This window comes from Apus apus, chromosome 4, assembly GCF_020740795.1.
Source record: "Apus apus isolate bApuApu2 chromosome 4, bApuApu2.pri.cur, whole genome shotgun sequence".
Lineage (NCBI taxonomy): Eukaryota > Metazoa > Chordata > Aves > Apodiformes > Apodidae > Apus > Apus apus.
The window spans coordinates 11,439,428-11,460,745 of NC_067285.1; the positions used below are offsets into that span (position 1 = coordinate 11,439,428).

The following is a 21,318-nucleotide window of genomic DNA, read 5'->3' on the forward strand; positions in this document are numbered from 1 at the left end:
CCTTAGTCTAGGATTATGACTTGGATGATGGGACCAAGACCAGGAACAAGATAGCTGTGCAGTGGGATTGGTAGGTACTTACAGTCAGTACTGCCATAATGCAGACTGTCCATCAAACCACTGGCCATTTGAACTGTCCCAGGGAGCTGTCAAGGCCCGCAGTGTCAGTCCAGGGGAACCTCAACAATGGAAGCAAAGCTTGAGGCCATAAACCGCTTATTTGCAGTGCTCAATGTCTTTATGTTGCTGCTTGTTAATTCAGAGTGAACAAATAGTAATTTTCTGAGTCAATCTGACATTTCTTTTATTAATGGAACACTGTTTTTATTAGATCAGAAGTGATAAAATGTCTCAGGATGAAATGGGTTTTTAAAATTTCTTAATTAATGAGGGAATATTGATCATTAAGAGTGTCAATTAAGCAAATGTGCATAAAATGTCCAATAAAAAGGGATAGCTATAATTAGTATGCTCACGAACACTATTATCCCATCAATTAAAGTCTTCTGTATCCCACCCAGAACTGAAATGCATCCTTCTGATCAAACCAGGAGACACATTAAAATGTTAGAATCCAACAAGAACAGAAACAAGTCTCCAGGTGGAAAGAAGTGAAGGGGTTAGGAATAAAGAACTCATAAGTATGATAGCTTTGATAAAATAACATTGTAGAATTTCTTTCAAATTTTCAAGTTTATTTTAGTGAAGGCTCCAAAATGCTTTCAAAATTATCAGCTCTTGTGAGTATGAGTTTAGGTTCAGCTGAACATGATTTCCTGTGGAATAATACCTCAGACATTCATGCTATCTGTTGGTTTTAATGCCTTTGTCTCAATCTTTCTTTTACAGGTCTATGATGGGGTCTGGTAGAGACCCTGATCTTGTGCACCTGGAGGCAAAGACAGTGGATGGTCGTAAGTACATCAGCTTCCAAATATTGTTGTGTTCTGGACTGTCCTTTTATTCTTGTAATGAGTGATTCACTCATTTAAAATGAAGGGTTTGACTGTTCCAAAGGAAGTCTGTCAGAAAAATAGTCTTTCCAGCAAGGCAAAAAAGTTGGGATTAACAGGCTGTGGAAGGAATCAAAAACATGGTAAGGAAGAACAGGTGAATTGGGATTAGTATATAAAGCGCTTTTCTTTCTCCCTGCATGATTTATCTTTGTGGGAACATGACATTGGAGGGAAGTTCCTGGGTCACAGAGTCTAGCTGCTGTTGTTTCACACAGTACATAATATCACCTTGTTCAAAGGTTTACAGTTTTAACAGACCAGACATACTTTGCCTTAGGTACTACCTTTGAAAATACCTCATTTGTCTCACATTAGAAACCGTTTAATGACCAGCCTAAGCATATTCTTTACTGTCATTGCTCATCTTGACATTGTCCTTCACTTTCATCATCTCCTCTCCCACCCTGCTTTGCCTCTTGAGGTGCTTTTCTTCATTCTAGGACCCTCCTTTACCTGCACCTCCAAAATATTCTCCTAATTGGCTACATATTCTCTTTGGCACCCTCAGCCACATGCTGGCCTTTTGTCCTCCCACCTGTGCTTTCTCACAGTTTATCTTTGAGCTCCATTGCCTTAGCAGATCTTCCTCCATGGATTTGTTTTCCACAACACTGGATTGCCTTGGGCAGGCATCACACTGAAAGTCTGGCTGTCATAGTTCTAGTCATTGTAATTGCAAATTGTTTCCTATATAAACAGCAGATTTGCTGCAACATAACAAGTAGATTTTTTTTACCATTTGCAATAATAAGTATATGTTAATTAATCCCTTTAAAAATTGATAAAATTCTTCCTTGAATTGAACCCCACATGCACTCGTGTTACTTAAAATGTGTATTTTTTCATTGCAAATTTTAAAACTGTCTGAAAAGATAACTGTAAGATAATCAGTTTTTTAACTCACTGAAATTTAGCATGAAAGAGAATTTTTTGGAACACAGATTTTGAAAAAAAACCCCACAGTTACGATAGAAATAATGAAGTTTTAAAAGGCTTTCCTTTCTTTCGAGATATGCAAGATTAGTAAAAGTGAAAGAATGTATTATCTCTATTATAATTTGTGATCTCTGATTATTTCTTTCTCTCAATTTCACTTACCTGACTGTGGTGGCAAGGCTGAGAACATGAGGCTTTCCATTTCTCAGGACATGCTAAATCAGAACAAAATATTCCAACAGGACAGTGTCTGTTTCAGCACAACATATTACTGTTATAACGCATTAAGAATCTGAGGTCATTGTGATGAAGCACTAGAATTGATGTTTAAGGAAGAAAAAAAAAATCAGTAAAAGGAAAAGTGGCTTCATTCTGGATCAAACCAGGACAGAGCCTTTTGGTGATGCTTTTGAGGGATGTTCAGCTTGTAGGGGGCAGAGAGAGTGCCATACTCCAAATGCCTTGGATGGTCTTGTTTGAGTTCTTAGGCTGTAGTAAGAACATTTTGCACAGCTATAGCACATTTCTGCAAAAGACTTCTTGAGTGCATAACAAATTGGTAAGCTTTATTACAGCTCTTAAAGTGGAAACCAGAAAACAGGTAGGTGAAACTGGCCTCACTAAGGAGTCAGTAAAGTCATGTGGAATAACAAATTGTTGCTCATCACCTGTGGTGTCAGGTGATACAACAGTGGTGTCAAACCTTCAGCCAGGAGTGACCTCTCTTGCAAACCAGTTATTTGGATGAATCTTCTGCTCATGAGTCAGGAGGTCCTCAGCTCCTTGGCTCTATAAGAAAATGTGTTGGATTCAATGGATTCAATTCAAAGTCTCTGGCAGAGGACTATGGTAGGTAGCTGGAGACAGTAACCTGGGAACATATGACAGTGTTTTTTTGCCAGGAAATATTTGGTAGCACTATAGGTCACAGGATTTTGACACTGAGGAAGGCTAGGAGTGTGCATATGGTCCATTATTCTAGTTATCATGACCATCTTGGTATATTCAGGTCTCTTAGCTACTAGAGCTGCCTTCTAAGTACTAAATCAGTCTCTTTTCTTGAATGAAGTACTTTGTTTGGAATACCTCTTAAGAGTTAACCAAGTGTAAAAAATCAATAAAAAGATTAAATTTGAAAAGGTAATCTTACCAAAACAAGGCAGGGGGAAAACAGAAAAGAGAGGGGAATGGTTTGGAAAGAACCACACAATCTGTAGAATAAAATGAAAGATCCTGAAATGGAAATAAAAGCACTAAGCAAAAACCTGCTGAACTCAGTACAAATAAGAAAAATCACTTCATTCTTGTGCTGTATCTTTTCCAGCAGAAGCTGAGTAGTACAACTGCAGCTTTAGGTGAAAAGAAGTAGAAATGTCAGCAGAGTCTGGTGTTAGCCCGTCTCCCTGGCTGGGGTTGTTTGAGAACATCTATCAGCAACATCCTTAGTATTGGGCTTTCCCTGCTAGAACACCAATAACTCTCTTGTCTCTGCTCCCTGATTATGGTCTGTCTGTGCATGTTATTTATTGTGTTTATATACATAATGAAAAAGGTTTACAAGGACCAAAATAGGAGTCTCTTAGTAGACATAAATCAGTATAACTTCAGTGGCATGTTGATTTACACCTGCTAAGGATCTGTCTAGCAGTGTTGTACTTGAGCACATATTCTCCCTACTGTTTTTTTGTTGTTGTTTTTTTTTTTTTCCTTGGGATCCAGAAAAATCTGGACTTCTGAAGACACTGTGTCTCATCAAACTAGGGTACAGGTAGTGATGAACAAAATAAGTACAGAATGCAATTTAGTTGTATTGATGGAGGTAGATTTTTTAATCCTGTTGTGTAAATTTTGGAGAGCACCAGGCAAATTTGTTTATTTTTTAATGGCTTGAGCCCCAATCCAAGCCAAGCTGGGACTGAGAGCACAGTGGTAAGACTTATTTTTCTGGGTGGAAGAAGTTCATATGAACCTTATCTCACATTCCCATTTGTACACTTGGGAGTCCCTGGTGTTTCACTTTGATATTGGAACAGGATCAAAGGAGAGCCAGCAAAGTTAGCAGGAATTGTGGAATTTTTTTTTGCCTGGTTTTAGGTCAACATCCCAGTATGACAATTAATCCCCTGCAGTTCTTAACCGCATGATAAGCTTTTCTTTGTAACTTTCACCACTGTAGCCAGCAGGCAGAGAAACTAGTGGAAGTTAAATCTAGGTTTGCTCGAATGCAGCTTGAAATGCTTTTTGCAGATGTATAAACTTAATGACATGTGGATTTTAGGTTTGTAAAGAATATACAAGTCATGAAATACCTTTATTAATGGGCTTATATAATGTGAGTTAGGGAGGGTTATCCCAGTAAGGCCTGATTTAAGCTAATGGACATGGGTGGTAGTTTTTAATCAGGTGATACCTTCTAAGGAATCCAGACTTTTAGTGAGAATTATAAAGATGGATTCCTGCAAGGCATTTAGAATCTAACTGGGTACCTACTGACCCTCCAGAGAATGGTAGAGTTGACTCAGAGGATGTTTATGAGGTATGCATTTGTTTATGTAGATAGATGCCAACTGATTTTGAGTAAAGTCTTTATGTAATTTTTTTTAAGTGTGAATGAAAGAAGTTAAGGGGTTTTCTAATGTGTTGGCAAAAATTTAGAGAGTTCTTGATATTTAGAAAGTACTTTTGTTTCCTTTGCTTTTCTTCTGTTCTCCTGTTTTACACAGCAGCTTATTGAAAGGTAATTTAGGTACTGCTGTGACTGTAGATAAGACCAAAGCCTCACCTGGGGTGAGCAGGTGTGTTCTACTTGCTGATCAACAGGGACTGAGCATCTGGCCAATAGTATCTGAATCACGAAGTTGTGCCAGGACCTTAATTTCTGTTTTCACAGAACATTGCTAGGAAGAATAAAATAATCACTGTTGTGGAAAAAACAAGTAAGCAACTTAGTGTGACAGTCTTTTGCTAACATAGCTTGAGTGGTGAATTCATTCCCATAGTGTCCTAAACCTGTGCAGTGATTTTTTCTTTCTTTTTTTTTTTCTTTTTTTTTTTTTTTCCTGATTATAGGTAGTATTTTTTCCTGATCATGATTAGTGTTTGTCCTGGAGAATGATATCTGTTAAGTTTCTCTAATTACAGCCTTATGCCAGAAATGGCAGAGGATATACTTCCCCATATAAAGAAAGATTCCCGACTGGCTTGCAATGAAGAAAAAGTACCAGCAGGATAAAAACAGATTTGTGAGTAGTTAGTAAATGAAATGGCTTCATGTCACTGATCTTCATTACTGGTTAATTGCTTTGCAGTTGCTGCATCCCGGGGAGTTGAGAATATATTCCCATATGATAAATGTTTCACAGATCAACATTCAGACCAGATGGAAATGTATAAAGAGCAGTAATTTTGTGTGTTTCTCAAAAAAAGGAGTAGAAAGATTGAAGTATGAGAGAACATTTAATTACATTATGGAGCTTATTGCCACGGGAGGTTGTGGATTCTGAAGGAGAACCTTGGAATATCAAGGCACTCTGGTAAATTCTTAAAACTTTTTCTAGGCTTCTATTATTAGTCATTGGAGAGGAGTTGCAGGTCTGGGTCTTTCAGTAATGCATGTTACTACCATATTCTTACTGTTCATTAGTTACAGGATGCTGATCATCCTTCAAAAGCAGAAACTATTCCTAATGTCTAAGTTGCTCAGTAATGAACTGGGATACTCTGTAGTAAACATGGAAGGCAAACAAGTAATAGACTATGTGGATACTTCTTTTGCATAAACTGCTGATTTGTTCTTATGGAATTCATTTGCAGAGAAAAGGACACATTCCTCAATGAAATAAAGACCATAAAAATTGATGTATTTGCAGTGAGTACAGTGAATGTTTTCTCTGACTCTCGTTGTGATCAGATAAAGCTTAGACTAGAAAGCAGTGGATATTAGGGTTTGATATGTCATCCAAATTAACACTTAGCAACAAAGTATCCTGAAGAAAGTCCTACTCTGCTTTAGGAAGGGATTTCAGACTTTCCTGTGTACCTTGGCAGAGGCTCACCATCCATCCAATAACCACCAACATCCTTCCATCTCCATCAACTGAGCCAAGAAATGTCTCTGGGACAGGCTGGATGCGTTTCCCTTGAGATCATACTACCATGGAGCTCAAGCTAAACAGAAAAGAGTAAAAGATTTCATGGCACAGGGTCCCCCTGGCTCTTTTGCTACGTGTTGGCATTTGCAAATCTCTTTCACCACTAAAACAGATTAATTTTGTCAGAGGCTTCCCATACAAGATAACTCCTCCATTCTTGTGTTCTGTGACTTTTGTTGCTTCCTCTTTAAAAGCAGTTGCCATTCCCTGAGAAGAATCCTACTCTACATGTCTGAACCTGTCAAAATCATTGTGTCGTGGGGTGTAAGAGCTGGGAGTTGCTATGTTCTTCTCTCCAGGCACAGCATGACTTAGTTGTTGTATATTAAAAACAGCAGCTGTTGTTGGAGGTAAGGGTTCTGGAAGTGAAAAGCATAATGTCCTAATTACGTATGGCAGGGAAAACATCTGTGCAGGAAAACTAATGAAATTAATTCCACAGCTTAGCAACTGAATACATTAATTGACATTAATTAATGCTAAATTGCAAAGTTCTGCCAATGGAATCACATAAAATGTCCATGAGAATCAAATGCCAAAACAAAATCCTTGTGTTTATGTGAGCACAGCAAAACTTCCTTTAGGAAAAAAGAGAGATCAAGGCACCACAAGAAGTCTGCTTTTCCTTCCTTCTATCTTCTGTAGCAGAGAGTGCTTTTTTAGAGTACACATCTCAGATTTTGGCTGCTGGGGAGATTAGCTTAGGCAATTTCAGTGCTCTGCCCTTTAGTAGTTTTTACTGGCATTTTAGAATTGAAGCTGTGGAGAATGGCACTGTAAAAGTTCACAGGAATTGCCTTAGTAAATCTTCATCAGTGGTACAATCACTGCTGCACAGACTCCTGCAATCACAGCAGAAACCGACATAGTTCCCATTCCTTGCTTAAAACAGGATCAAAAAAATGTCAATCACCTCTAATGAATGTCAACTTGGCCTTTTCTTTAAACTCTCCTGTGGAGGAGATTTCTTAATCTTGTTTGCTGGCTGGTCCCAGCAACACCGGCCTGTTACCTCCTCCTGCTCTCAGGACAGATTTCCATGGGAGGTAAGGCAGCACTGTAGACTTGTCTTAGTGTCTCCCAGACAGCTGGTGTGTCTGTGGAAGTAAAAAGAGACAAAGGTGATGAGGGAAGAAATGAGGAAAAAAGATGGTAAACAGAGGTCTGACCTAAGTAGCTCTACACTGGGTGATTCAATCCCATTTGTAAAAAGCCACCTAGTCTTGCCAACAGCTCATGGGGTGGTGGGGCCAGCCATTTCAACTGATGCTGCTTTGTTTAAGTTCAAGATTGCCAGGAATTTCACTCAGGAACCTTCACAAGACAGAATGAGAGACCCCACCTGGACCACTGCATCTAGCTCTGGAGATGTCAGCATAGGAAAGACATGGACCTGTTGGAGCAGGTCCTGAGGAGGGCCACAAAAATGTTTGTGGCCTTTGAGAGAGGGTCTCTCCTATGAAGAAAGGCTAAGAGAGCTGGGGTTGTGCAGCCTGGAGAAGAGAAGGCTTCAGGGAGACCTTATAGCAGCCTTTATGAACTTTAAGGGGCCTTATGAAAAAGAAAGGGAGAGAGACCTTTTATCAGGGCCTGTTGCAGGAGGACACAATGGGTAATGTTTTTAAACTAAAAGACGATAGATTTAGACTAGATGTAGGGAAGACATTTTTTTACATTGTGGGTGTCAAAACACTGGAACAAGTTGCCCAGAGATGGTAGATGCCCCATCCCTGGAAACATTCAAGATCAGGTTGGACAGGGCCATGAGCAACCTGAAGATGACTCTGCTTATTGCAGGAGGTTTGGACTAGATGACCTTTAAAGGTCCATTCCAACCTGTTCTAAGATTCTGTGAATGTGGAAGCAGGTGTTGAGGTGCTGCTTTTCCTGATACAATGGATCAAACTGAACAGGAGAAGTGAGAATTAGTTGTGTTGCAGGTGAATAAATGCATGCCTGTTCTCTTTATGACAAGGAGGGGACATACTGCACCACACAGTACTACTGGGTGCTAGAATAGCCCCTGGCCCTCTTGTCCCCTCCTTCCTGGGAGCGGAGGGATAGAGGGCAGAACAGCTCTGAAAGGGAACTCCCCTAAATTCACTGAAATGAGCAGCCTGGGAGATATGTCATTCCCTGCCCTCTGGTGGCTAATGTGGAAAAAATCATGTCCCTCTGCAGGGAAATGTATTTCGATCATGCTGTCCAGGCTGTATAAATTAAAGTTTTGCAGTGAGCTGCAAAAGCATAAAATGTTATAAAATGCAGGGACTAAAAATACATAGCACTTTATGTATTTCAAGAACTGCAAATGCTGGGGTAAAATCATCCCTCATCAAACTTTCCTGAAGGTTCGTTACCCCTCATGTCTGTTTCAAGCAGAAGTTAATGGCCCTTAGAAGCAAGGAAAGAAATGTCAAAGGATATATTTTAATTAAAACCAAGATTAAATATGAGATGGGGAAAATCCAGCCATTTCTATTTCAGTCTAAAATGCTACTTCTCTGATCAGGAGGTTGTAATTATATCAAACAAGGGGCTGTGCTTCTCCAACAAGAAGAAAGATTAGAAGTAGTTCTAACATTAAATGCCATGTAGTGTTTCTGTCATGTAAGTGCTAACGCTAAAACACAAGAATTCTTCCTGAAAATCAGTGTAGTCATTAAACAAAGTGCAATCTCTTAATTGATCTGAAAGAGCCTGAATTGAATGCTAAAAATCTTGTCCTGTAATCTAGGATAAATTGCCACCACGAAGAAATTGAAATTGTTTTTCTTTACGTGGTGGCTTATGAGATGAGCACACTGCAGTGCTTTGGAATAGGAGATGAGGACATCCCATACAGTGACAGTGGATGTGATGGCTTTAGTGGGCTGCATTTAGGGCATTTACTTTGAAACATATGACTGATGGAAACTGCTAAGGCCTCTAGTTTCAACAGAGTATGGAATGATTGCTCAGGTCTGCCAGAGTGCATCTTCCTACACTGTCAACAGACAAGTTGGTTAAAACCCTGAATTCCTGTGGTCTGAATTACTTTCTAAGGTGATCTGAATTATTCTACAGAGTGTAAGTGCTGTAGGAAATACAGAGGTACATCACGGAAGGGGTTCTCAGTGGTGACCCTATGGGCAGGTGTTCTCATACCTGTGCGTGCTCTGGACCTAGGCCATGTTCTAAACAAACTCAGTATGTGACCAAAAAGAAGCTGTCACGCTCTACAGCAGATTCCACACCATGAGGATGACAGAGAAAATGTAGAGGCTCAGCACAGAGAGTATCTGTCCTGCAGCATAGAGACAACTATTCAGACACGTGATTACTTTGGAAGTCACAGGTTTTGGGCCATTCATTACCTCTCTAAAGGGTCCTTCACAGTTCTGTTGTTCCATCACTCAAGTCCTTGCTTTCAGCTTTTAATCCTGGGTAGCATCCAAGTGAACTCAGCAGGGCAGATAACTGCTGAATGATACACCCTTGACTAGGTTTCTGTCAGACCTGAGCCACAAGCAATATATTGTGCTACCTTCAAATGCTGCCTCTGGTCTACTTCCAGCATAGAACCCCAAGAGTGGCATGGAGTAATCAGATCAGCTATGTTGGGCTCTCTCTGGGTATAAAGGAGCAATGTATAGCTCTGATGTAGGGTGGAATGAAAGCAATAATGGGAGGATGAGGTAGGTGAAGAAGGAAGGAACTTAAAGGAAGAAAGTAATCAAGGGTAGATTTACAAGGAGTATAAGGGAGAGAAGCGTTGCATCAAATGAATGGTGTGACTCCATGTCATGTGATGCTGGAAAACAGAAATGCTGTCTCAGCAAATATGTTTGTGACAGTAGGAAAAATCTGTGCTCAGGAGCTCAAGTGTCTTGGTTTTGGTCTTTTCCTTTCAGATGCGCAGTACGTCACCTGCAAGATGCAGAACTGCAGTGAAGCCACTCGCAGCAAACCCTTTCCAGGCTATATTGACCATAACTCCCTGATCGTCCAGGATGACTATGTCTTTGTTCAGGTGCCGAACACCTTTCTCTTCTCTTCTCTTCTCTTCTCTTCTCTTCTCTTCTCTTCTCTTCTCTTCTCTTCTCTTCTCTTCTCTTCTCTTCTCTTCTCTTCTCTTCTCTTCTCTTCTCTTCTCTTCTCTTCTCTTCTCTTCTCTTCTCTTCTCTTCTCTTCTCTTCTCTTCTCTCTGCTCCATTAATTTGTTTGTGTGGGCATGTGTGTTAGCTCCCAATTAAACAGACAACACTGGATCCAAACAACAAAGACAGTGAGTGGATTGAAGCAGTTCATTACAACGCTAATAGTGTTCCTTTTACCTTTAGTGTCTTCTCACTGTAGAGTCATGGAGCTCCTGCCTGGGGCACCCACCATATGTACTGGAGTGCCTTGTGCCACTCCTTGCAATCTCATCAGCATTCTAGGATTACTGCTTTAACTCCCCAGCTTGAAGTGATGTGTCAGTCATCTGCTATTACAAGGAAGTAGACTAAAGTTTTTTTGAGCATGAGAGGGAAATAGAAAAGGAAGGAGGGAATCAGGGAAAGAACCAAAGAAGGAGTAATCAGGCATTATTGTTATGCCTCAGTTGTGATTATAGTGAAAAGATGAGATGCACTCAGTCAAGCTGTGTTACAGCTGAGAGCTGGTGAATAGACCTGAACTACTGTGAGTTTCATTCGGCTGCTGCCAGTGTCCATTTAGTAATAGCTGAAGAGGACAAAAATAACAACAGAATTGCAGGGAACATGGAGGTGAACTGGAAATTATTAGGACTAAACTGGTCTTCCAGACAGTTTATATTCTCCCATGATTGGGGGTGAAAGGAAGAGAGGAATCATATTTTAAATTGGGTGAGTTGATTGTTAATTACCTTCAGTTAATGAACTCAGTCATAAACACCAGTATAAAGCATCCACAAATAAATATGGGACATACATTCCAGAATAGTTTTTGTGCCTAGAGTGTCTGAGGCATAAATTAAATGTTTGTGTGGTAAGGAAATCAGAGGCACATACCACTGTTCAGCCATGCTCTCTCATTTCAGAATGACTGTGTGTTTGTGGATCCAGGAGCTGCCGAGTTTCTCTGCATATGTGAATTGATTCATCACTGATGCCTTGGTTTTGTGCTCTGACACCAGCTCCTTTGCCTCATCTGAAGACAATGCTGGGGAACAATGTCTGCCTTTCTGGATAGTCCTTGTATTTTGAAGTATATATGAATATGTTGTATAGTGTTCCCAGCACTGTAAAATGTTGGCTTTATTCCACTTCTGTGCTAGCTGCACAGTGCAACGAGCATTTGAGGAGAGGCAGCCTCTTAGGAAGTTCCTTTTAATGCCCAGTTGGATTTTGAACAGCTTTAAATGTACATGTTCATAATGTAATTTGAGAAGGTATAATAATATTTGGATTTGGAAATCTCCCATTTATACCTTAAACTTCTTAGGATTTTTTGAGCAGAAATAAGTATAACATGTTGAAGAGATAATACTTGATAATCATTAATAATGGACAATTACAGGTATAAAATAATATTATTGTAATCACTAGAAACAACCTCTGCTTTGTTTGAAGTAGCCAGTGAATTCACTGTTGGCTGGTAATTTAAAATGAGACTCTTCAGGTGGTTACATAGGTATCCACCTGGCAAGGAACAGCTAAGTAACAAGGCATTACTGATGCTGCACTCTGCCTTATCCCAGGCACTGCTCTTCAGTGGATGAATAGCCCTATACCAGACAGTAAAGGCTTGGAAGAACAGATGAACACCCTGAGCACCCTCCCCTAGCCTTCCCTACCTTCCCTGAATCCCCATCTAGCTTTTCTGCAGCTAAGGCATTTGAAACAAGACTTAGTGGGCTCTAAAGCAGGAGGATAAGGAAACATGGGTTTATTTCATCCACTACACTGTTTTCTATTTACAAAATCACACTGTCTTATAAACAATGCTTCTGGCCTTCCTTCCCCTAAGTTTTGCCCAGTCCCCTTAAAAAAATTGTTGAAGAGCTTTAGAATAAGAAATAGTACTTATTTTACTTAATCTGGTATGATCCTTGCCCCATGTATCTTACATTTTAAATTACTTCAGTGCATTTTAAAACACTTATTACTGAAGAAAAGTCCTGATAAGCCCAGATATCAGGCAATTAAAGCAAAGTTCTGCATGGAGAATCCCTTGGAATATTTGTTCTTCAGTATCTTTCATCCAAAGATTTCAAAGGACTTTACAAACATTGATTACATTTCAGCAGCACTGGAAGCCAGATAACATTGACAGCTTTTTTTTCTTTCTATTTTTCTCTCCCTTTAATAAGTGGTAGGAAATGAAGCCTCTCATTGTTCTAACCCAACCTAGCAATTTCAAGGTCTTGCCATCTGTATTTAGATACTCAAATAACTGGCCAGATTCACAGAAATATCAAATCATCTGAGCTGCTTCTGTCTTCAGGAGCTGTAAATGCTTAGGTATCTTGTAACAGATATATATGTCACAGACATATCTGAACAGAGACCTATGTGGCACAGGGCTACACAGGAACCAAAGCTGTAGGGAGAAATAGAAATCCAAAGTCATGTCTGGCAGCTTGCTGACCTAACCAATAGCCTACAAAGCAGCTCTGCAGAGAGAACAGAACAGACTGTTTTGTGGTAAAGCAGAGGAGAGCTGTGGTATTAACTGGGGACATAATGACCAGGGTTTCACTTTCCCTAGACTTTGACCTGAAATTCTGGCCTTTGTCTCTCTTTGCAGAAAATGTGATTCCTTCTGCTTTCTTTTGCAGCCACTGTCTGTTGGACTAATGTTTATTCATCAACTACAGTAGTGCTGCATTTTTAAGGCATTGCCACCAACACTGTGGTATTTCCCGTGGCAGCTTTTGCTTGGTGTTTTCCCTGGTAATGAAAAAAATAATTTTAAAAATCCTGAAGATAACTTTCCTGCTTCTCTTGTAGTTGACATCAGGAGGAAGACCACATTATTACGTTTCTTATAGGAGGAATGCATTTGCTCAGATGAAGCTTCCAAAGTACACCTTGCCCAAGGTAGGTTGCTGTTGCTGGAATGGAACCTACAGATAGTTGTACAGAAATTCTTGAATTGAACACAAGTAACTGCAAAATTACATGCAATGAGTGAAAACATCATTCTTCTTTAACAGAACATTTGCAAGCAAGAAAGGACTGAACACAGAATCAGCACATTGCCTAGTCAAGGACATCAGCATGAAATGTAGACAGATACCACAGCCCATGTCAATTACCATTTCCTTATAGTTTGTTAATTACATTTTGGAGGGGACTCTATTCTTTTTTTCTTTGGGTCTTAAAATTCCCTTTTCCTGTCCCTATGCTCTGTGGATTACTTTTTGTGCTTTGCCTCATTAGCAGATTTTAATGGGAACCAAGTAAAGAGATGTCTTTGTATGTCTGCTCCATATCTTCCCTAATTAAGAACAATGGTGAATTAGCATTGGAGCTTGAAAGGCTATTGCTGCCTTCTGGAGCTGAATATTTAAAAACACCTATATAAAATGATAGCTCCATTTTGAAGAAATCACCATTTTGTATTCTAATGACTTCTTAACAGAGACAGATGTGGGGTTTTTTGAGGCCTTCTTCATTCTTGATATAATCTGACTTTAATAAAATTTAAGCTCAAAGGTAGCAAAATTCTATTTGAGGTCTAATGTCTGGAGACAAATGCATTCCCAGAAATTAAGGATTGTCAAAAGAAAAAAAAGACAGTGCAAGGTCAGCCTGTTCCTAGAAGTTCAAAGTGAAACAGATTTCGTATATGGAAGTATTCAAAGGAATAATTTGGCTAATATCACAACTGTCTGTCTTTGATTCGTCAACCCAACTGACCTGTTTATAGTGAATTGACTGGCTGACCTTCATAAAACCAGACTGCAGCTCATACTCAAGCTGTACCCTTTGCTACTATTTACATCACCTGAAAATCCAGCTTACAGGACATTGAGGACCCTACCAGAAGCCATGATATCTTCTTGGCTCTGTCACAGGAGACCTGTGGTTTGCTCTGAAATCCTCAGTCATGTTTAAAAATAAGTTGGTTTGAAACTTCCTGTCCAAGAAGGAGGGAACTACTCTGTCAATTCAGATCAAATTTAAACAAGTGTCATATTAAGTAACCCTTACCAAAGTAGCTGCATTTTTAGCATGGTTATTGCAACATGCAAATAAAAATAATAATTTACAGCTGATTCACACTCTCTGTAGAGAGACTTCTTGCTTTGAATTGGTTGTGTCCTTTAGCTCATACTTGTTTTTCCAATGATCCACCTTCTCAAAGAGATCTCTGGAGAGCCAGGGAAAATGTACTACAATTAAATTGCAGTGTCTTCTTAGATACTAGGAATTGGAGCAATACATTTGTGTTATTTGACCCAAAGAAAAAGGCAGATATTTTGGGAGGTAAGATGCTTTGTCACAATCTCAGAATATCTTCAAAGACCAAAGAGCTACATGTGGCTTGGAAGGACCCACAGTGGAGCTGTGGCTGTCTAGGAGGCTGCTATGAAAGCAGGATTGCTACTTTTATTAAAAATGCATAAAGCATTATATTATTCAAGGAATTGAAACAAACAGCTTATTTTATGCCTAAATTCTCTTTTATCTCCTTCAGCTAAGAAAGAGAGGCCAAATATGGTAAACAGTACTAAATGACTTCTGGAATTGAAGTCGGAAATATTAAGATTTTTTTTCTCTTCCTGAACTGGAGGGCTGTGACAGCAGGCAGCTTTGGCATGTGATGCTGCTGCTTGCGTAGGAATAGCCTACAGCAAATCAAAACTAAAATATCCTTCTTGTTGGCATTGATAGCCTGGTAGCCAGTTTGATTAAAAGCCTAAATGAACTTGAAGCTCTGTCTCATACAAAGTGTCTGCAAATATGCATAAAGATTGTGTTAACCCTGTAGATGGTCTTTATTGAGACCTGTTCATTTCTGTGGTGATGTTGATGTGTGGGTTGGTACTGCGTGTTCTGTACCACAGCACCAGGGTGGGCTCTGCACAGATGCTGTAGTGTCGCTCGTGATAATTGCCTTAAATGCACACACAGGGTACCTTCACTCCATTTGAGACCAATGCACTGAGCAGATGTTTGCGAATACTGAAACAAGCCAAGCAATTTCTCTTTTAAAAAGACCTGTCCTTAACTGGCGTTGGGCTGAATACAGATGGGGTGGGTACATGTGGTACCTCTGTTTTAAATTCATCACTTTCTTTCAACCTCAGGATGCACATCCAGATGGAAGAAGCAATGAACACAAAAAAATCCTTAAATACAGACCTTAGAAAGAGCTGACAGTCCCAGTAATTGACAGGATAAAACTGACATTACACAGTCCTGCTATTTAACTTACTAGAAAGAATGGTTCCCTGACCAAGTGCAAAAAGGGCAATTGAAGCATGTTTGGTAATTCAGAAAGCCTTGGCCTTTAGTCTTGAATAGATACTTGATCAAACCGCTGCACAGCACCATGATTTTACTTTTGTCTTTGGAAAGGCAAGAAGGACAGATAGTAGAACTACATATTTAGGTTGTTCTGCTATGTGCTGGAACACAGAGGGAGTTCAGGCTTTCAGTAGGCAGATGTATGGGGAGCCCCTGAGGATGACAACTGTTGGAGACAGGTGCCTTACTTCACTTTCCTGTTCCCTCCCTGTTCTGTACGTAGGTGAATTCTTTAGTGTAACGATGGTGAAACACTGGCACAGGTTTCCCAGGGAGGTTGTGGATGCCCCTTCCTGGAAATGTCCAAGGCCAGGTTGGATGGGGCTTTGAGTAACCTGGTTTAGTGGATGGTGTCCCTGCCCATGTACAGGGGGGTTGGAACTAGATGATCTTAAAGGTCCCTTCCAGCCCTAGCCATTCTGATTCTATTAAATGAACATGTGTTGTTGTAATGGAAGATGCAGTGAAGCTCTTCTCCATATCAAGATGAAGGCTGTCATTTTGGATTATTCCTCCTCCCAAAAGGCAAACCACACCCTGAAAAAATTACATATTTGGATATGATATGCTGATTAATTTTCCCAGTGTGGAAACAAAAAAAGAACTACTGATGTTGGTCAAAAATGGATTTGATGCCCATATACTGATGTCTTTCTGTCAAAAGTTCTGCACTGTGAATGCAGCTACTGGACAATGCCTCATTAAGAGGAAATGTTAACTGATCCCACAGAGGCAAATGGTTTGAACACTGTCTTTTTTTACTTTTTGCACTGTGTTTATTATGCCAATTCTGTCTCTACCTGGTTTTCCAGGATTAAATTCATTCAACGTTACTGGGATCTTCTTTAGTCTTGCAGCTTACAGCATGATCTGATCAAGACCCAGAAAGCATCTAATGAATGAACTAACTTACTTGCTTCTTAAGCATTCATAAAATTGCTGTTAGTTTCCCCTGGTGTTGATGAAATTATGTTTTTTACCTCTCTCCCCTGGTTATTACCAAACTATTGATTAAAATGGTAAGTAGGTGTAACTGCACATTCACCAGACAGAACAAGTTTTACTTGTCATCTCTGTGTTTAAATAGAGAGGTCTGCCCATGCGTTTATGCACGTGCCCTCGAGATTCTGTGATTCCGTGAGATTAGAGCTGTGCTAGTTGGTGTTGCCTGAACTAGCAATGACAACACATTGAGAACACCTACTCATGTAGATCTACCAGTAGATCTGACAACAGATTGACTAAGGTGACAGTCTGAAATAAGGAGCCTCTGACAAACAGCTGCAGCAGTAACTTCAACTAGCACAGCTGGAGCTAAGAGAGGATATCTGTTCACAACCATAATTAGAAGAAAACCGTGGGTCTTACATTGTTTTTCTTATTGCCTCAGGATTTAAGCCAATCTGTTCTTCCACAAAACCAGGCCATCTTCTGGGATAAATTTTTCTCCAGCACAAAGAAGCAAGTAAATAAAGTGACTGTTCCTCCACTCCATATTCAGATCTGGATGAACAAACAACTGTTTTGAATCTTAAAGTCATGGTGAATCCACTTTCAAACTTACATATCAGATTTCTTTGTTATATTATTTTTCATCTTTATATTACAAGGCTCCATCTGGAAGTATTAATTCCCCCTACAAAACCATGAGAAAGTGAATTGTCAAAGATTATTATTAACAGAAGGAAGAAGCAGCTTCAGCTTTCAAGGAGTATATTTTCTGATGAAGTTCTCAGGATTGCATATAGAAAGCCCTGGCTGAGACGCAAGGAAGCAAAATAATTTTGGTATATCTGCCCATTACAGACAGAGCATCTGAATCTTCCAGGAATCAACTGGTGCTAAGAAATCTGCATTTTTTTTCTACCTCCATGGATTTTTATGGCACCAAAGAACTCCATGTTCCTGTGCTGTGCAGTTAGAGCCTGGGAATTTCATTATATCAATCTCTCTCTTGATGTTTTTTTTCACTAGGTAATATTTTCTTCAGGCATTGAAAAAGGGAATCGGGTTTAATAGTTTCTGTTTTTTCTTTAATTATGCAATGTTTTCATTGCTTTCTCTTTGCTATAACACACAGAACAAAAAGAGTTAAACAAACCCTCAGTCATAACAGTAGTAATCTAACTACAATTCTGCTCTTTACATCTAGTGAGGATTAGGGTTGTCTTTTGGTTATATTTTTTGGGGAACTGCTTAGCTCAGTGGTTCAGGGCCTTGGACTCTAATCAGTGCTGCCATTAGAAATAATAAATAACAGCAGTGCTGGCTGCAGACATTAACCCATTAGATCCTTCTTGTATCAGTTCCCAAGCATGCTTTCTTGACAAGAAGCTGGTATTTCAGATGCTGCTTCTTTCTTCTTTAAAAAAACAGGACATATTTTTGGTATCTGTGATTCCACAATTGCAAGTGGAATCACACACGTGCCAAAAAGAACCCCAAACCCAAACCAAATACACACCAGCCCACTAGTCTCAAACACAATACTCATTAAAATGAAAGTGTTGGGAGGGTAGGGGTGAATGGGAGGGAAGTGCTGCTGTGTAACACTGTACTGCTAGTGTAAATGTTCAATTAACACCTCATCAGTTAATTAACACTGAAAATTGGCAGAAGAGAGCTGGTGTGAAAAATGACTGGGTGGAATTATCTGCTTACAGGAGTGTTGTCTACAGTTTCCAATTAAACTCCAGCCTCAATATATCCCTTGCTTCTCCAGAATTACTTTGGTGATCTTGGAAATGACAGAGTTCTCCCTAGTAACCTTCATCTCTTTTCTCTCCCCAGGACATGCATGTTATCAGCACAGATGAGAATCAGGTGTTTGCAGCTGTACAAGAGTGGAACCAGAATGACACATACAACCTGTATATCTCTGACACCCGAGGGGTGTACTTCACCTTGGCCTTGGAAAATGTCAAGAGTAGTCAAGGGCTGGAGGGGAATGTGATGATTGACCTCTATGAGGTATGTTATGACTCCAAACATCTCACTCCTATCTTGGCAGCTCACGTCATGTCAGTACCATTTCCTTCTTACACATCAATCTTGTAACATATATGTGAACAGTAGAGCCAAAAAGTAACTAGAGACATCATTTTATCCTCCTTTTACTTAAGGGCCTCAGTGCAATCAGCTGGGTTTCAAGGCCAGGTTTTACCCAGGAACTGAATTTAGGCCCAGCCTAATGTTATGAGCATATTCACTGCTGTAGGTTCTTAGGTGAGGAAGTGTTCATGACTCTCTCATGCATCAAAAAATTGAGTGGAATAGTTAATTCAGTCCCTAAAAGGAACTCTTTGAAGTTTCTCAGCCAAAATCCTGCTCACCCACATTGGTTCAGCCTATCTCTCTGAAAGCTCCCAACACTTTGAATAGGATCATTCTCCATTTTGTATTGAGTTTGACAGCCTCATCTCTGACAGCACTTTTCAGCTATCTGTGTCACTTTCCACAGCTTGGATTTTATTCTGGAACTGATGTTATATTAGGTATGCCCTCTTGGGCTATCCCATGAGAATGGAAACTCTCCATCATTTTGATGTCCCTTTTACCCCTGAACATTTTTCTGACAAGTACATACTGCGTAAACTCACTTGTAAAAAAGCTAATTGACATAGTCTTTTGTGACAACTGATCCTAAGAATAGGACTTTTAATATGCCCTTGTACTTCTCTTGCTTTGCTGCCTGTTTCACTTCTGGAGACAGCACTCAGCTAAGTAGAAATTCAGTCCTCAGCTGCTGTTTGAGATCAGCTTCTCCTTTCAGGACTTCTCCAGGGAATTTTCTGACTTTTTAGAATGAAGGCCATGAACAAGATCTGAGTTCCTTTAAAAGTGAAGATGCTTCCCTTATTTCTCCATCACTGTGTGGATATTAGCTCTACCTTATAGTTTGCCTTCAACTGCCTTTTACATGGAAACCACCTTGAATTGTGCAGAGTCCAAATGCTGTACGTAAATGCAGCTGAACTATAGGAGGATGGGGATTGGCATTTCAGTCATTTGGAGATATTTGCTATTAATCTCTCTGCAGTGCTGGCAGCCCATGTTAAAACCGTTGCCTCTTATTAATGTCAGCTTGAGAAGCAGTTTCACTGCATTATGTAAAGGTGTCCTACATCCCAGGGGAAAGAAAAGCCTTCGTTTTGCTTTGTTTTATTAGGCTGACACCACGCAGTAACCTGGATTGAAATTGATGGAATCAGATTTGTGGTGTCATATCTGCTGATTATCTAGAAAGAATATTGGCTGAATCTGAATCTGGCACAAACCTTCCCTTCAATTTGGTGTTCTAGCTGGAAGGGAACAGGAAGCCATCCAGTGTGATTGTCCCAGTGGGGTTGCTGCAAATGATTAATGCTCTAGGGGTAATGGGAGATGAAGACAAGAGAAGAAAAAGTCCATAGAGAAATAAAAGGGAGTAGAGAGATGGCAAAATCAGTCCTCCTGCGGTGACTGATGTATTTAGAAAAGCAAGACTATTTGAGAAGATGCCAGAGATAGACCTGTTTAATGGGCATGTGTCTGTATGTATGTCAGGTGTTAGAAGCAAGTTCTTGTTGCACTTCTTGCACTTCTGGCTGCAATGTTTGTAGCTTCCTAAACTGATTCTACATCAAAGATGGATCTGCTCAGTGCTGCTCAACAGGGAATTGCATTGGACATGAGGAGAAAATAGAAGTTGTTTCATGGTGCTTCGTCATGTTCTACCTTCTCTTCTCCTGTAAATCATCAGGAGCCTTTCACTTGGCAGTTGTTATTTCAGTGTGTAGGCTTTTCTGCTGCTGGAGCACATAGAGAATGAAGAAACCACTCTCAGAGGGACATTATTCCCCCTTCTGCATGTTGCACAGAGAAGGGTATGAGAATAGCTCTTCTCTCCACCACCTTCCACTGCCACTTCATCTGAGTGGGTCTTCAGTCCTAAACATCATCTCCTAGAGCAAAGGAGAGCAAGAATTACTGGTCATTGTGTCTGAGTGCCCTCTCTAGTCCCTTCAGCACTCCAATGCCGTTGTATGGCTCTTCTTGGCTGTGTAGTTGGACTGGTCCACAACAAGACTATAATTTTGGTGGGAATCCCTGCCAGACTGTGAGGAGTTGCGTCTATAACTATGGTATATATGCCTGCCACTCTGGTACTAATTTTTTCTAACAGTATGCATCTTGGGTGGGAAGTATGTATTTGATGTGTGAAGTTGGTGATGGGGAGTGAAGAGTGTGTTTAAAGTTGTGTGTTTTAATGTCTTGTATGAATCTTTCTAAAACTGTGGGCGGCATTTGTATCTGCACATGATGTATTTGGAGCGGTGAGGGTTTCTTTGATCACTTGAAGACTTGCATGAGTCTTTCCCTCTTAGAACAGCAAGTATGAACAGATTATTGTGTGTATCATGGTTGTGTATGTGCCATAGGTGTATCTCTTCCTACTGAGAGCACACAAACATTTATAGTGTGTGCTGTCTTTTTTTAAGATAAAGCTGTCCAAGACTGACAGTATAACTTACACTTCACTCTCTCAGGAAAAGATTCTGAGTCCCAGCCCATGACTAGAATCATAAAAAGCAAAATTCACAGGATTTCAGAACACATTTATCACCTGATATATAAAATAGTCTTTAATAATTTATGGCCAGCATTTCACAGGGACTATATAATACAACTATTTCAGGACAACAACAAAGAAAAGTACAAATGGAGCTGTAGGCTCTGGCCTCTGGTAGTAAA

The 21,318-nt window shown here is 39.9% G+C and overlaps 1 protein-coding gene across 3 annotated transcripts in view; it reads left to right on the forward strand.

Moving 5' to 3' along the window:
* Positions 1–21,318, forward strand: part of SORCS1 (sortilin related VPS10 domain containing receptor 1) — a 275,819-nt gene that overhangs the window by 190,547 nt on the left and 63,954 nt on the right. For all 3 annotated transcript variants that reach the window (XM_051619103.1, XM_051619104.1, XM_051619105.1), the window contains exons 6-9: positions 850–914; positions 9,997–10,115; positions 13,060–13,149; positions 18,376–18,555. In XM_051619103.1, coding sequence (XP_051475063.1) covers positions 850–914; positions 9,997–10,115; positions 13,060–13,149; positions 18,376–18,555 — 454 coding nt within the window. The remainder of the gene's footprint in view (positions 1–849; positions 915–9,996; positions 10,116–13,059; positions 13,150–18,375; positions 18,556–21,318) is intronic.